The sequence below is a fragment of the Dermacentor silvarum genome, chromosome 4, assembly GCF_013339745.2.
Source record: "Dermacentor silvarum isolate Dsil-2018 chromosome 4, BIME_Dsil_1.4, whole genome shotgun sequence".
Taxonomy (NCBI): Eukaryota; Metazoa; Arthropoda; class Arachnida; order Ixodida; family Ixodidae; genus Dermacentor; species Dermacentor silvarum.
The window spans coordinates 15,824,251-15,841,843 of NC_051157.2; the positions used below are offsets into that span (position 1 = coordinate 15,824,251).

The window sequence follows — 17,593 nt, forward strand, 5'->3', positions numbered from 1 at the left end:
TATCGGCGAACGGTCATATTCCTGTGCAATAACAGAGCTGACATTTTTGTTTTATTTTCATTCCCATCAGTGTTGTGTGCGGCGGACATTCGCGTTCGCCATTTTGTTCCAGTGAGGAGTAATTCGCTTTTTATTACTACCATGCATTGATTGGGCAGCTTGAGCGACCCTCGTGTCGACATCGTGTACAGCCGCTTAGTTGTAGCTCGCCTTTTTACTATTCAATTATGGAAGAAGACGTCTGCGAAGAGTACAAGTCGTCGCTGCTGGATCTCACATGCAACAGCAAGCCGCTCATCAATATGCTCACGATGTTGGCCGAAGAAAACGTCCAGCAAGCTCCAAGGATAGTGCGAAGCATCGAAGAGCACTTACAGAAGGTTCTCTTTGTTAAGATGTTTACTAGGGAATAATACGACTACCGTCGAAATGCTATCGTCTTGCGTCATGTTAAGTATTGCACTGCGTGGAGGGCCTGATAGTACTCATGCATGTTGACATGACTTGTACGCCCGTAAACAGTTTCGTAGTAATATTGTGTAGAGGCTCAGTTTCCCTCCTGTGTTTTACTTGCTCTGACGAGTGGTGCTTCTCTCAATGGCGACCAAGCGTTCGTGGCCCCATTTTTGTCGTTCTCTTTGGTGAAGATCGGTTTGAGCGCTTCCTTGGTGACGACGTCACTAGGGAAGATTCACTTCGATCTCGCGATCGAAGATTGCTCATAGTGAGTATTTGCTGTGGTTCGCGACGACCTCAATTGACGAAGAAATAACCATCGCGTACGATCCACAGCGTTCGACCGCTGCGTTTCCAACTGTCTTCGATGTAGGACGGCCCTGAATTTCGGCACTGGATTCAAGGAAGCCTAACCGTCGTCCAACCGCGCAAGCCACGCGGTACGGTTCAATGGGGCACGAAACTAGAGCACTGGGAACCAAAACGGGCTGCCAAGTTGGCCGCCGCATGTATCTCACTTGGAAGATCGCAGCAAGTTTCGCTGTTTTCAATAAACTGTTGAAGCTGCATTGAATTCTTGTTCACTACGCGTTTATTTTTCTATTTTTACCTTCGTTCAAATGGTGAAGCCGTTAACCTTATGCATCTCCTACCATTCTACGTTCTATTATAGTGCCCTCGCGTGTTTTCAATGACTACAATAAGCCTTCTAAAGTGCGGGTAACGCAGCGCATGATGCCGTTTTTCTGTTGACAAATGGCGTTAACCTTTGGCATTACTACCAACCTGGAAGCTGATTGTGTAAGCTTGAGACTACAGCGAGCGAAGCTGTCAGTCGTTTTTCAGGGATATTCGTAAACGCAAATTTCCAAGTACTAGTGTGTGAAGACTGCTTGTGGTGAGTATTTTTTTTTCGATCATGTTTCTTCTAATGCCAAGTTTCTCTTCTAGGTTCCCATAGAAATGAAGCTGCCTGTACTATACCTAATTGATTCCATTATGAAGAATGTTGGAGGTGACTATCGCGCATTGTTCACACAAAACATCGTTTCCAACTTTTGCAACGTTTTTGAAAAGGTACACACTTTTCTTACTTTAACACAGTGTGTCGTAGATAGTAAAAAGCCAGCCACCACTTTTAGGAAACAAATCATTAACTTGGCAGGAAGGAAACTTGCTCTCGTAATGCAAGGGGTTCTGTACAACTATGTAGTACTGTTTGAAAAGCTGTTTGGGCACAGTGTCCTGTAGTAAACTTTTTGATGTTTACAGTAAGCCTTGTTAACCTGTAGCTGTTGATCTTTTAAGAGTGGCTTAGGTTGCACTATTAAAGGTGCCCAGCCAGTAAATTAATGGAGCACGCTATTGCTTCAGTGGCAGAGGAGGTGCATTGATAAAAGGAGTCAACTCAATTGACTTAAAAGTACTTTAGCTTGCTTGTGGCAGTAAATGAGCAGCAGTGACACTTTATTAATCTGTATGATCAGACATAAAAGATAGAAGCGTTACATAAAGTTCGAGTAGAATGGTTATTACTCGGTCATTTGTTCGGAGTTCTTGTGAAACTTTGCTTGCTTTTGTCAGTGTGATGTGTACTTGTGACCTGCTTGTAGGGAGATGAGCGAATGCGCATGCAACTCTTCAAATTGCGCCAAACCTGGGTGGACATTTTCCCGAACAAGAAGCTTTTTGCCCTTGACACTCGAGTGAAGCAGATGGACCCAGCATGGCCAGTCATAGCAAAGGAACCCCAGCAAACATCGATACATGTCAACCCGAAGTTTCTTGAAGCCAAAACGGTGAGGCTACTGTTTTGATTGTTGGTCCTAACTGACTATGCCATCATCATGCTTGGAGGTGCTCAGTACAGTGTTGTCAGTGTTTGCATATATTTCTTGTGTAAGTGGACTGCACCCCTAAGCTACGTGCCTTTTATCAACTACTGTCATTAAGCTTTGCGACTTGTGGGTTGTCCTTTATGAAACATTTATTGTGAGGTTGTGCTTATACCAATAATGTTCTTACTTGGCTTACTTGATAAGAGTTCGTAACCATTAAAGCCTCGTAGTGTATCCATAAACTCACTCTTTTTTTCCCCTGGAGTAGAGGATTGAGGTGCACAACATTAAAGTGTGTTTGGCTCACATGTAAACCAAGTTTAATGGTAAATTTGTTTATCTGTGTTGTCCATGCTTATTGCTAGTGTTGAATTTAGTTGGCACAAAAGTTTGTTTCTAAATCTTCCAAGCCCGTTTTTAATTCTTGCAGTTGCTGGTGGTATAATGAGTACGAAGAGAAGTAGTATGCCGAAATATGTTGCATTTCACTAGCACTTGGCATCATATTCACCTTATGCAGCCGTTTCTCCATTCACATGCAACACTCTCATTTCCATTAAAGCCAATTTGTTTGATACCAGGAGACTAAGAGATTGTGTTTGATGATGTAGTGACTTTGAATCTATTTTCATGCTTGGCATTGTAATGGACAGCCCCTCTGTGAGCTCAAGTGTATTGTATTTCCAATAAATGGAAAGTTTTGAATCACTTGTGAGGCTAAAAATGTTGCTATAGGTTAGGGCATATGGTGCTATAGAATTAAATGTGACTAGTGCTAGTTGTTAATGGGTCTGATTGGGCTTCCATCATTGTGGAGTGAGTGAGTGTGAACTTTATCGAGGTCCCGAGGAGAAAGAATTAAAGCGGAGTTAAGTCGCTTGATGCATGTTCTGGTTGTTCGTGGTCTTTCTTCCCTCACCTGAATGTCTTTGTTCATGCACTTCCTGCAGCAAAAGCTTTAGTATATTTTTGGAGTGACATCATCTCAAAGCCTTTGTTTGGAAATTACTTTAAAGTAGTTCCAGGATGCACTGAAAACGCTTAAGGGCAACCAGAATGATTAAATTTTCCTTGAATTGCCTCCAAGTTATCCTAAGCTTACTGCAACTTATTATTACTCTCGTTTGCCCTGGCATATCTTGCTGTGCTGTACGGTAAGCACGTAATTAATGTGGAGCCTGGCACACTGTCACATATCATCAATACATCATACATCCTTCATCTGATCTTGCTTTTTGTTCGGACACATGAACATGTTTTTTTTTTTTTCTTTCCTGTAGAAAGGACAAGAGCAGGAGACACTGGAACAGCAAGCAGCTAAGCTTGCTAGTTTAAATGCGCTTAACAAAGCAACTACTGAAAAGGTACTGATTGGGGCCTCTTGAGTGCATCGCATTCTACTCACTCATGTTACTGCTGTAATTATCTGCTGTCTTTTATACATGGACCATGCTCCACTTCAGTAATTCCGTGCAGTTTCAGAAACTGAGAATGCCAAAAGGCAACTTGTGTTTGCTTGTGATGAATGTGCACTGCTGCACATTGCAAAACTTTGTGACAGTAGGTTTGTTTTGGTTCTGCAATAAACTGCTTGTGTTAAATAAGAATAAATAATAAAAAATAAATAAATAAAAAAATTGTGGTTGAATTGAAGTAAAGTGACAAGCTTTAGTGTAGCTATGGCAGGGTCAGCCATGTTTTATTTGCCGACTGAGCGAATTGTAGCCCTGGGTTTCATGCTACTGCATGGAATTATTGATGTGGAATGTGTTACTAATGTGGAGTGTGCAGGAAGGCTCCTTTATTTTTTGCATTGTGCACTGGTGGTATTTATTCTTAAGCCAAATGCTTGCAATCTCTTTTGTATGGGTGCAGTTGAGTCTGTTGATGCTTGCCAAATTAAAATAATGTGGATTGGCAGGTAGATGGCCATGGCTGCCCGTGTAACACTCTCCGGTCCTTCCTTTCCCAGATCCTAAATGCTGGTGTGCCTTCGACTGAAGGGGAACAAGTTCAGAGGTTGCTTCTACAGAAGCAACAGGAGTTCATCTTCCTGCAAAGGCAAAAACTTCAACTCGAGTTGCAAATGCAGCAACAGCAACTGCGACAAAAGCAAGAAGCTGAGGTAGCTAATTCTCTTGAACTTTCTCTCCATTTCCTACTGCCTTATTTTCCACCCCCCTTTCAGTTCAGCAGAAGTTTTGTTTCTACTAGCCACCTGCATATAACGCTGACCACTGTCAGTGACGGGTCAAGAATGTGGGAGAGGCTGCACCCACGTAAGTGTGCTGAAACATGGGGAGTTCCCCAATGTTTCAACAAGCATACTGTTGGCCACACCTTATGTTTGTATAGAGAAGATAAGCAAGTGTGCTGGCGAAGAAGGCAGCTCATGGCACAAGCACACAGATTGTAATGCAGGGGACTATGAAAATAGGAGAGGGATAATCCTGACCTCAACTCCAAAGAACTTTGTTGCGGTCTCTGTGAGTGTGTGAGCAGCAAAGTGTTTGCAGCAGCTGACAAGATGTACCACAGGAGAAACTGCTAAATACGTCTACAAACATCAGTATTGTCTGGGCATCTGAAACAAAATGGCCCTCCTCCCTCCACCGAGTGAGGAAGTCCACATCATAGCTCTGGCATGAGCGAGGGGAAGATAGGAGACATCAATAGCGAGGAGGAGGAAAGAGTGTGAAAGCCAAATAAGATGATCTAATGTACACGTGCTCCCTGTCAGAAACGTTGACTCTGCATTCTTGACCTGTTGCTGACGGTAGTAATTGTGCCTGGGCATCCAGGTGCTACGTCATTAGGATAGTTCGTTTTGTCTTTGCAGCGCGTTTCAATGCTGCAATATCCCTGATTTCAGATAAGACTGGCTCTTCAGACTGGCTTTGAAGTGAGTCTCCGGCAAGAAGACAGCATTGTTTTTCTGTGTGCTTCTTAATATGGCTGTTGATAGCCGAAGCATTGTGTGTAACGCTCCAGTACAAGCCTGAAAGTTATTGAGATTAAAATGCGTCCCTTTTTTCCCCCCCTTCTGATGCTGTTCCCATAGCAACTCCTGAAAAGTCTCAGGCCACCTTCCAGTGCGGCGACAACGCGTGCACCTACGCCTGCTCCGGTTCCAGTCAGTGTGGCTGTGCGTCCGCAGGTAAAAAATTATCTTGCATACATAGATTGTTGTTCAGCCTGTGTGGGACGCCTGGTCTCCTTAGCTTGTTAATAGAGAAAGAAGGCTGAAACTAAACAAATTGTGCATTGTTGCAGATGCCACGACCGTCAGCGCCTGTTGCAGCACGTGACCCAAGGTTACAGCAGCGCCTCGTGCCATCAGCCGACAGTAACCGACCACCACCTGTTTCATCAGCAGCAGCAGTACAGTCTGCACAGCTAGGGTCTGTTGTTGTTGCTCCATCTCAGGGTACTGTTTCAAACACCACATCCTGCACGCCAGCGACTGTGTCAGTGCAGGCATCTCCTGAGAAACACGGAAACAACAGGCTATCAGCTCGGGAGAAGCATGCAGCCATCAAGTCTCCGCCCAGAAAGTTCCGCATTCCAAAGACAAGCGACCGCAAGAAAGATGAAGATGATGCCAGCAAAAACGGTGAAACTGAGCCGTCTTCTCCAACAAAGACGTCGCCAAACAAGTCACGCAAGAGCGCTGAGGACAAGGACGAACGACAGCAGCACAGCAGAACTGGCAGTGTAGGAAAATCATCATCATCTTCATCAGGTTCCTCATCTCAGGGCAGGGGAGGGAAGAAAGCTCGGGGGAAGAATGGTAAGGGCAAAAGTGAAGAAAATGTGAGGCCTAATGGTGATGTCGAAATGATGGATGTGCTGCCGTCAGGCGATGTGGACATGCGTGTTCAGGTGGAAAAGAAACGTGACTCTGGGGACACAGCTCAAGAGACTCCACTGCACAAGAGGCAAAGAGGTCATGCAGAGTGAGTGCTGAAATTGGTTCTATTGTGTTGAATTGATGCTTGTGGGTGCTTGTAGGATTGCATTGTTTATAGTTATCTTATATTTATGTAGTGCTCATGGGGCTAACTTCCTCACTTTTGTTTTATTATAGATTTCTTTGGCATGTGAGTTATTTAGATTATTTCACAGTTGTTGGTGCTGGCGGTTGCATATATAATTTTTCTAAGGTAATTAGGTTAGGCTACTTCAAACATGGTGGTGTGCTAACGCTACTTCACTAACGTGTTCATGAGCTTGTTTCAAGCAAGTTAGTCCTTTAGTTCCAGCAAACAATCCAAAAAGGCATTTAGAAGATAACATTTTCTTTATTTGCACATTGGAATAGCAAATTTTTTTGTAGATTTGAAATATATAGGGGTTGTAAATTCACAAGTTGTATCTGAAAATACACAAATGTAATTCGAGGAGGTGCTGGCAGAAAGTACTGTCCGTCTAACTTTGTCCACTGCCACCGTATCAAAGCTACATTCGTAGTTGCCATCAGAGTCACTGGATGTGTCTATAGCACAGAAAAAACTGACATCACAGTCTATGCTTTCGGCAGAAGCAAATAATTTTTTGGAACTTGGCGATTCAGATCAAATAAAAGCCGCATTTTGGCAACGGGCGCGGCAACTTGCGATTGGTAGCCGCCATATTTAAAATCGGCTGGACGAATGGAGTTTGTAGTGGGGGGCTCAAAGAGGGAACTTGTCAGAACGTCAAAATGGATTAGGCGAGGTTAGGCCATTAGTGGCACTTAGAAATAGTGCCCAAACACGTGGACGAGACAGGCTCGTCCTTGGCACTTTTGAAAAACATTGTAAACAAGTAATCCTCATCCACAGCACTTGAATAGCCCATTGCAGTCATTAGACAGGGTTGTGGTGAACATCTTGAGCACCACAACAAGATGAGCATGAGCACCAATGTGTCTGATTAGGCGATATTGCTATGGCTCTAACAATTTTATCTGCATGATAGAATGCAAAGGTGACATTAGAATTTAGCAGTGGCATTTAGCTGCAGTCTTGTTGTGGGGCACCTGTGCCTTCTTGTAATACTGGCAAAACCATGCACCTTCATGTGCAGAAAGAGGCTGATTGGTGCTTTTTGTAACTGCAGATAAGTGAGAAAACACTAGATCTGAGGTTGTACATTGGACAACGATCACCCCGTTTTGTAGTTTTGGGGTTGTTGACAGGGGGCCAATGATGGAGTTGTTGGAGGGGGGTACTGTTATTGCATGCTTATTTCTTTCTTATCCTTATCGCATTGTGCTGAGTTGAGGCTAATAGCTAGTTTCGACAGAAAATAGAGAGTGCAATACTAACATATGACAGAGATGAGGTGAGAGAACTGCGTGAACACTGTACGTTTTCATCACTCGGACGTGGAGATGCTGGGCCAAATGCAGTGTATGACAGGCAAATCAGCACTTCTGTTTACCTTCCCCTACAAACATTGTGGCGAACCTGCAGACTGTCCGAAACAGTTTTTTCACATTGCTTTGTGGACTCTTCACTATGGGTGTCCCAGAGTAATACTCATGTCACAGAAGAGTTAACATCATTTGTACAGAAAAACGTGAAATTGCATGTGCTTGACTGCAGCATAGTCGTCTCGATGCGCGCTTGCTTCTGATTCAGGATATTATCTGCGACATCTGCGGAGAACGCAAAAAGACCAAAACTAGCTCGTAATTTCTGTGCATCATGTAGAGTCGACAATTATTCGGTTTGTTGCGAATTTGTGACACTGGGCAGTGGAAATTTAAGGCCTGAAATTTTCATCATCCTAACTTGAAAATTTGAAGACTTGGTTCTATCTTATACAAAGTGTGTTTTAAGGGAGTCAAGTTTTCTTTTTAAGTGTTCTTTTCAAGTGAAGTGTTATTTCTGATTTAAAATAGCTCGAGAACTAGAGGCATTCTAGGTGTGGTTTTTAAGCCTGTAAATGTAAAACTCTTTGGCAAGGTGGAGGCTTGGCATTCTTCCCAATTATATTTTTTGTAGGAAGCCTTGTGTGGCTGAATGTATATGTAAGAACTCGTTTGCAGGGAAGGCCTTGCAGACTTTGACTATCGCAAGCTGCCTGATCGTCCAGGTGGCATTCCAAATGCCTCTCAGCGTGGCTGGGCGCAGTACAAAGCCAAGCATCCAGATGAATTTAAAAGCCCGCTTCGACCTGCTCGAGAAAATATGGACTGTCAGGGATGAGGATCTACGGCAAATGCAGGGTGAGTCTTATTTTCTAGGTGTATCAAAAATCTTCCAAAATAAGTGTGTGTGACATGTTTTCCTTAGTGAGAGCAAGGTGAAGATGGCTGCCTGTAGCTATTATAGCTGGAGCATGCCTTGCATACTGCACTTAATCCTTGTTGTACTCTGCCCTTTTGTCTCCTGTTTAGTTTCTTGTGAAGCTGTAAAGTTGCACCTTTTATTACAGAATGCAAAACTTATTGAGTAGTCACTGGCATTGCAGCAGTTGTATTACAGAACTAAAACGTATGATTCCTGCTTCTTTCTGCTGTTAGCTTGTGGCTGGCTTTGACATGGAAAGCTTGCATTTTATTCTTGCTTCAGCTTAAATTCCAAATGCTAGGCCGATTGATGTTTTCTTCAAAGTTTATATCTGCTTTTTGAACAACTGTAGATTTGCTTTGACTAAATCATACTTTGTTGTTGCTGATGTATAAGCTACAGGTTGGCTCCTTTTCTTTATCTCTGTATTCACAAGCGGGCAGGTCTTGACTCAAAGCTCTTTTTTGACTTCATTGAGTGACAACTTTGCCTCCTGACTGAAACTGCACGTCAGTAAGCGTGTTTACATGGATAGGATAAAAGCGTATTGCATTAGTTTATCGCATTGCATATATTCATAGGCCACTGTTTAAGCTAACGCCACTAATGTCATGCTTTGTCACATTCTCCTTCATTTGTCCATGTGACAAATTTATGCAATGTTTATTTTGCAGAAACATACCATACTCTATGAGGATATTAAAATTTCCAGCGTGTCCGCAACTGTTGCCATGTCTAGTGGTAGCCAAGTGCAGACGTCCTAGCTTCTGTCTCCTCAAAGCAGACTTGGCTACGTTAATGCAGCAAATTAAGTAACCCACCGATGATATTTTGATGAAGAATACGCTGTTTCAACGTGTGTAATGTACTCACGAGTGAAAAGAAATCACTTGCGGCCTGCTTTGTAAGCTGCCATTTTTGTTTTGGTGTTCTGCAGTGCAGCAGTGGCTGCCGCTGGTTAGTAGGCCAGTTGTCATTCCGCAGCGAATGCGTTCCCATAATTCTTGATATGGTATGCCTCCTTTTACATGGGCCGCTAAAATGCGTATTCTCCATCGCACACTACCTCTGCTTGGCACATTTGATGCAATATGCCTTCCTAGTGAATTACCTTGTTTACGAGAGATGCGATGTGCGTGAAAGTTGATACGATAAGCTTCTGTTGCATTTGTGTAAACGCGGCTTGTGACTGTGCATTAGTGATGCTCCCTAACTGTCCCTGTGAGCAGCGAGTAATTTAAGATGCATCAAACTGATAAACGTTAAAGTGCACCTTCACTTGCATTATTGACAGAAAATATGGAATCAATTTACCTGATCACTGCGCCCACCTAAAGTGGTAGATCAGGAATCCATATAAATATGAATGCGGTTTGCTCACTCTTGAGAGTTTAAAGAAAATTTTGCCTTTACGTCCATAGTTACGTGTGTCTCAGTGTCGCAGACAACAAGCTTTGCCATGGAGTATCACCGGCCAGCCCTGTCTGTAGCCTTGCTACCTGTGAGCAGGAGCTGCTTGAGAGACACAAATACACTACCGAGCACGGGGTCACAGGCCTGGCTATGTTATTACGGCTTGCCAAACACTCATGAGCACTAATTGAAGCCAAGTGATCGCACTTCATACAGTGAATGGTTACGCCCTTCCGCTTGATGGAGTCATGTGCAGAGTGGAGGAAAATTTTAGAATGGCGAGGTTAGTGTCTGTGCTCACTGCTAACTCGTGTTGTCGATTCATGGGGTTTTGCAGATTCTGTGGGTAGGGGTGGCTACCATGGCCGTGGACCCATGCAACCCTGCGTGGACCGTTTTGGCAGACCTGTGCTTCGGAAGCTCATGTCTGACCCAAGGTAAGAGCCAAGAATCATTTATGAAGGGCTGCTGTTGTTTGCAAGGGCTGTGCTGTGATTCTTCCTTAAATGCTGATTTGTTGTGGACCAGCTCACTATTGAAGAAACAATCGAGATGTGCATGTGGTAGTGTAAAGCATGTCTGGTATGAAGACGTGGGTCATGCACCACGGTCACACTGTGAAGAAAGTCACGGGGACTTTGCCGCCGAGATTGCAAATCAGTCACAAGATGATGAGAATTGCAGCTTCCGCACTGCTTTCGTGCAACATAGAAACAGGATTTGCTGATTTATTCAGGATTAAACGCATGTTGATGTACTAGTAAACACGTGTTTATTAACGCGATATCATTAAGGGCCCCATGTCGCCGTAAGCATTGGCGTGCGTGCCATCCGTGGAGGAGATATTCATCCTGAACCACCCCGACCACACAGGCCCTCCCCCTGGCGCAAAGGGTTAGTGAATAAAAATTGAATTTCTCAAAGTAGAATCTGTCAGAAAAATCATAAAGTATGACTAAACTACAACCTACAGACATGATAGCGTCGGATTGTAATTTGAATATACGAGAAAAGAGCCTGATAAGCAGCGAGGGATCTTCGAATGCTGTCGCGTTCCACTCTTAAAGGCGAAGCTTAAGCGTCTTTCAATTCTGATGGTGTTTTGCTGTGCCTTGGTTCTAGGCAACATTCAGGGGAATGTTGAAAACTGAGGCTTTCTAAATTTTAGATTTATGATGATGATGGCTGAATTAGCTCCTTAGGGATGCCTTTGTGCCATATGTTTTTGTTCTCTTGATACTCGTGATAATGCAACATTAGGTTAATTTGGACATTTAGTTCAGTCCCGTGAAATTCTAAGTAACAAGGTTTTATTGTATGTGGAAGCCCTTCATTGCAGTTCAGTGGCTTAAGAACTTTTGGTAGATACGGCACATGCAGCCTAACTGCACTGTAACAATTTCATGTAGAGTGTAGGTAGATCAAAAGTATGGAACAATGCCTTTATGTTCACTTTGTAGGTTTCTCAGACTTGTTTTGTAACTTGGCTGTACTAGACACAGGGTTCGTACGCCATTAAAATCCTTGAAAAACATTGAATTTGGAGAAAGAGATTCAAGAGCCCTTTAAACTCTCTGGAATCCATTTTCGAGCTCTGGACTCTAGAAATGCCTGGAGAAAAGTAGGTTGAGCCATTTGGCTTTATTTATTTTTTCTTGCGCTAAGTATAGTAAGACGCCACAGGGATGGAACAGACACTGAAATGAAGCGGACACGAAGTGACACACGTGTCCGCTTCATTTCAGTGTCTGTTCCATCCCTGTGGCGTCCTACTATACTTAGCGCAAGAAAAAATGAATGCACACCAACTAGACCAATTCATAGCTCTTCTAGACATTTGGCTTTAACAGGACGAATATCTTTAAGTGAAGCTGGACACTATAGTAAATTCTCATTGAGTGAAGTGTGGTATGGGCCAGAAGCTGATGGATATCATTACAATGCAAAAGTCAACTTCGTAAAGCCGCCCGACGATCTTGAAGCATGTGTTGGACTCAATGGCCCCTTAGCTGCAAGAAATTGTAATAGGTAGGAGATCTCAATTAATTTAGTCTATGTGTATGAATAAAGCCTGTTCCCCTACTTGGATTTTGACTTTAAGCATCCTGTAGATCCTTGAACTGTCCTTGAATTTTGAGTCGAATGTTCTGTACGAAGCCTGCAGACAGGCTTGGTGAGATTTGCACATCATGGGTGTAACAAGAGCACCAAATCATCTCATGCCATAGCTCATGGCTTGACATTTGAGTAACACACTTGTTGTCAATGCATACAGTTGTTTAAACATGCTGTTTGCCTAGTAGGCAGGCATAAGGCACAGACATTTGCAGGCATAACAGCTAGCGCAGGACAGGGATAATTGGAGATTGATGAGAAAGGCCTTTGTCCTGGAGTGGACATATATAGGCTGATTATAATGATGGACACTTGGCATTTGTCTGCTATAGTATGGGCTTGTTTTTACTGACATTTGTTTTTACTGACATTTGTTTCAATGACATTTGATTCACTTGGTGTTACACACCTGCCAACCCTCCTGAATTTTTCATAACGATTACAAATTTGGGCCCATTCTGCAATTTTATGAATGCTACGCAATGTTTGACGAGAAATGAATTCTCTCTACAAAAAAGTTTCAAAGGTGTCGAAAGATGGATCAACCTCAGATTACAAAAAAAAAAAAAAGCATGCAACAAGGAAATCATACTTGCACCTCCTTGTGACAAGTGTGTAAAGCCATATACAGTAAAACCTCGATAATTCGAAGGTCGCCGGACCACGAAAATTCTTCGAATTAAGCGGATTTTCGAATTAACCGAAATGAATAAAAAAAGAAAACAAGCAAGAACTTGCCGCAAAAAGAAACCATCTTTATTTTCCATGTCCGAGAAAGGTTAATCGGAAGTAATCACTGATGCGGGATTACTTGGCGCGGTAGTTCGCCGCCCCTAGTGCCATGCTCTCCAGCTGGCTCACAGCACGTAGCATACAAATATCACCCGCACTGCACTCAACAAAGTTGCGAACGATGTTCACGGAATCGATAACTGCCGCGAAAGCGGGCGTGGGGGTGTTTGACTTCCAAAAATTTGGACTTGATGGATATACCGGACTTCAAAAATGCACCGTCAGGGTTCCCATTGAGTTCATGCATTTTCGCACCCAATTTTTCGGGCGAATTGAGACCCCAAAGGTCGATTTCCCGGACTAAAAATCACTCTTTCCGAGCCACACTACCCAATCTTACTTCCCAAACTTGGAGGCCGCCATGTTGGATTTTGCACTGGCTTGGATTCCAGTGGCTCGCTGTATAGCCTCCATTGGAAGGCGCGCGCTATCAATAGAGAGCTCGCGCCATCCTCCGGTCTCTGAGACCATGGCCGCTCTTCCTTGGCTGATAAAACGCTCCAGAGTACTGCACTTTTTCTTTTTCCTTTCTAGTATATGCGCACTGCACTATCCTTTTAACCATTTATTGTGGGATGTTTTTTTATTGCCGCGCGCCCGCCGTATGTGCGAGTGACAGCGCGCGGGGGACGCGCGCTTTCATGGAGAGCGAACGCAACGCGGAGCGTAAACGCTACTTCCTCCCTCGCGCGAAAGGCAGTTGGGGGGGGACTTCTACTCTTCTAACAACTGCGTACTTAGCGCCGGAGCGGGTTCTCGCGCGCACCGTATCTTGAAAGCGATCTCCAGACGGCCCTGACCTATGCCGCTCAGTTTCCGTTGAAGCGATAGACCGCACGAACCTTCGCTCGCTGCTGCGGCGGCCGCGCTCATGCGCGCTGACTCTACGCTTGTTAATTCAGCGAGTTTCATTTTTTTTTTATCTCTAAAGTTTCGGTTACTATTTTGAACGCGGCGTGTACATTGAGCAGGTGTCTCAGTGATCGGCGCTACCTCCTGTGCCTTCGTTAGAGCTAAGCGGTGCGAAGCTTGTTTCTTGGATCTCCATGGCAAACTCCGTTGGCGGAGATCGCCAACGCAGTGATGTTCGTGTCGACTGTACACGGAGACAACGTCACTGCTGCGCAAATCCAAGGAAGTCGATCCCCTCCAAGCGTAGTATGAGGCAGGGCATTATTAGAGTTTTTTTTTAAGCCGCACTAATAATTTTCTTTGCCTATAACGAGTTTTTCGGACTATTTTTCAGTCCTCACTAGCTCGGAAAATCGGTTGGCGATTGTACGGAGCGCCCTAACCTAACCGCCGCACATTGCTACCAGCCGGAAACTTCGAATTATGCGAATTCGGCCACGCGGGCCATTCAAATTATCCGGTAGAATTTGCATTTAGAATGACGGGACCGCTGAAATTCTTCGAATTAACCGAAATTTCGAATTAACCGAGTTCGAATTATCGAGGTTTTACTGTACCTGAAAGCTACTTGGTTTGAGCAAGTTTTTTCAGTATAATTCCTAAAGCAGGTGAAATCGGCGATAGCAAAATCTCAGAAAAAGTCATTGTGTTCTAAAACCGATATGTTGCTTGGAGAGGCTCAGGTGATGTCCGATACAGACCGATATAGAGGCTCAGGCAATATCAGAGGGATCTCGCGTGACACATCCGGTGGCGCTGATAGCGCTTGCGATTCCCATGCGCTGCCCGTGAAAGGAAAGTTTCCCCTTCCCACCTGCCTGGTACGCGTGTGCCAAATGCAATGTCCTCCGCGCGTGCGACGGTCATGGGACCCGAGGATTCCTGCAAGTGTCGCTGGCATAAAAAGCTTTGAGCAGGTGCGTGATGCCTCAAATCTTTCCTCCTGGTGTGGTCGTACCTGAAGTAGAACACACATTATGACTGCGCTAGAGTGTAGAGCGCCACATCATTGTCAGTGGCATGCATTTCTTATGACATTGACAGCCTTCCTACATTTGCCACGGGCTCAAAGCATACTAAACACTCAAAAGTACATGAGCCCCAAAAGTTTTGCCCCGGAAATCATATTCTACAAGTTACCGCCCAGCTTTATGAAAGTGCCCAGTGCTTGGCATCAGTGTTTCTCAAAATGTACACTGTGAACCCCTCGAAAGAGTTTGTAGAGGTCAGCACAGACTGTTTCATGAAAGAAAGCACTATTGACAACACTTGTCTGTCAGAACAATGAGCATCATTCCTGACAATGCATTTGCTGCAACCGGTGTATGCGAAGCCACATGCTCTGCTTTCATTCAGGTAATAATAACAACAACAACAACATTGATTTGGGAACCAAACTTAGGACTTCTACTGCTATGATGTCATTACCTTCGTTTCTGACAGGCATCATCATTTTGGTCATTGACCTTATTGTAAGTGAAGGAGCACCTAAAGTGTGTGGATGTATGTTCTGATGTAAGGGCCGCACTTTCTTTCTTAAATTTGGGTTTGAACTTCTTGGGTGTGGCTCAAACATGAGTAAAAAGCAAATAAATTTAATATGCTTTGAAAAGCAGACATCCTTGCTGCCGTATACGATAACCTTGGGAAGCCTTTATTTTAGCTTCGTTTTCTCCCTCATTTGTCGTCACTGGCACATAACTGTAGTTTAGAAGGTGGCACCTGAATAATTTGTGAGTAAGTAATGGAGTCTGGAACGACTAAAATGTTTGAGAGTCACTACTCTGCATTGTGGATTTGTGAGTGCAGTGTTGGCAAGCTAGCCTGGTACTTTCAGGTTTCGTAGCCACGTGGGCCAGTTGGGCAGCAGTGACATGAGCCTTCAGCAGCAGCAGCAGATGTATGAGATGTTGGCCGACCCCGACGTGTTCCTGCAACAGACTGAAGAGCAAATGCGGGCAGGACGCCTCAACCCTGACTTGCATCGGGAGCTCAAGGCAGAGCTGGAGAAGATCTCCCAGTTTCGAAAGTCACAGCCGCAGTCACCCATCGTGGTCAGTGTGGTTCTTGCCTCTTAATTGCTTTCGTGGAGAGGGGAGGAGGGGAATCAGGGAGGATATAGGCTATATCGAGAACACAGCTGCAATGTGTTATGTGAAACTTCTTGTGTGTGTTGCTGATAGTGTATGGACACCAGAGTACAGAAATGCCATAATGAAATAAGCAGGTGACATTTATTCACGTATTACAAAGCTTACATGCTAAACTTATGGTACAGCCAGTTGGGGTTGTGCAGTCTAAGCTTTCAATCGTCTCGTGCTTGCTTCCTATTTGTAGTGATCGTCTTTCTGGTCGCTGTGCTGTCCACAATGCTGAGACAGTAGTAATGAACTGGAGGAAAGCAGCAGTTTTGAAATCGGCTGCGCTTGCAGTCTGGCTTAGATCCATGCAATGATTGATGCACACAGCACAAATTGTTGCTGAGCAAGCTTACATAATTAAGCATCTTGCCTCTTTGCGTTCAGTAGTGTTGGACTAATTTAGTGCAACTGTGCTTAGTCGTCATTGTGGCACTTGTGTACTTTATTCTGCATTTTTTTTTTTGGAACTTGTTTGCTCATTTGATGTTGCAAGTCATCTAAGAAGCAAGTGCTAGCTTGCTCTGTTTTAATGCTCTACATTTTGCGCAGCCTCTTAATTGGCAAGGGGGACCTCCTGGGCCAGGGTTTCCAGCCTGGAACCAGCCTTCGTTTGGGGGCATGAACAAAGGTACGGTGGATTGTCTTTGTGCATGTTAGAAATCTCAGCTATTCATTCACTATGCTGTGCGATGTTATTGTGTGGAAGCTAATGCACAAGTGGATATTTGAAAATGTTGGTGTGCCAGACGGCACATTTTAGTAAATGTAGTCAGTGACAGGTCAAAAATGCAGTGGCAAATTCTCCTCAAAGGAAACATGTATGCATGCTCCAGCGGATCACTTCCTCTGATGTATTTCCAGGAGGCAAGGAGAATTTTTTTGATCTCCAGGCCCCTGTGTGTGTCTAGGCTAGGGGTTTGCAAGCATGTTGGTCCCAGGGAACCCCGCTAAGCTTCATCAAGTGCCAAGGACTCCCCCTCTCCCCTCGTCTCTCGCGTAAGACGATCGCTTTCAAGATAGAGCCAGCAGCAGCAAACGATTTTACCTTCGTGCCGCCTGGTGTTTCAACGCAAACGAAGTGGCGAAAATGCTGCGCGTGGAGTTATCAGCAGTCTGCGCGCTGTCTGTCCACATTGCAGATTGCTTTCAAGATACGGTCCGCGCGGCCGTGCCAGAGTACGTTTGATGGTCTGTGCTACCGCCGTGCTGCCGCCGTAGTCATTTGATCACGGTTCATAATGGTTCGGCATGGATGGACAAGGAGCTAAAGAGTGGTAACAGCTTATGATGATCGGAAGGTCATTAGTGCACAAGGCGCCTCCACCTGCAGTACTTTGCTTGCGTTATCAGTGCACCTTGGTCCTCCATCCTAACCAGTCTGTGTCGCCGCAGCGTTGTCATTTGTACTGGCCGGATCAAGTGTCATAACACTGATGACACCTGGCTGCGTGGAGATCAGCAAGTGGCACAATGCTTACGCATACTTAGACAACTCCTGGAGGAGTTTCTGCTTGAAATTTTTTAGCCAGTGAGCTGGTTGCCTACAAATTGTCCGTCCATTACGATCTAGACGGTGCGCTTCAACTCGACATCTTTGCACTGAGTCAAAGCGAAACTACTGTTTGGCACAATGCTGCATGCATCCAGT

At 44.4% G+C, this 17,593-nt stretch overlaps 1 protein-coding gene across 1 annotated transcript in view; it reads left to right on the forward strand.

Annotated features, from left to right (window-relative positions):
- The first annotated feature begins 49 nt into the window (after positions 1–49).
- The window catches only part of LOC119449517 (pre-mRNA cleavage complex 2 protein Pcf11-like), a 71,766-nt gene continuing 54,222 nt past the window's right edge, over positions 50–17,593 (forward strand). The window contains 13 exon segments of the mRNA XM_037712704.2: positions 50–380; positions 1,408–1,533; positions 2,070–2,255; positions 3,575–3,658; positions 4,267–4,419; positions 5,167–5,196; positions 5,356–5,451; positions 5,568–6,250; positions 8,329–8,476; positions 8,478–8,508; positions 10,323–10,422; positions 15,642–15,858; positions 16,495–16,573. Of these exon segments, the coding sequence (XP_037568632.2) occupies positions 228–380; positions 1,408–1,533; positions 2,070–2,255; positions 3,575–3,658; positions 4,267–4,419; positions 5,167–5,196; positions 5,356–5,451; positions 5,568–6,250; positions 8,329–8,476; positions 8,478–8,508; positions 10,323–10,422; positions 15,642–15,858; positions 16,495–16,573 (2,086 nt within the window). The 5' untranslated portion in view covers positions 50–227.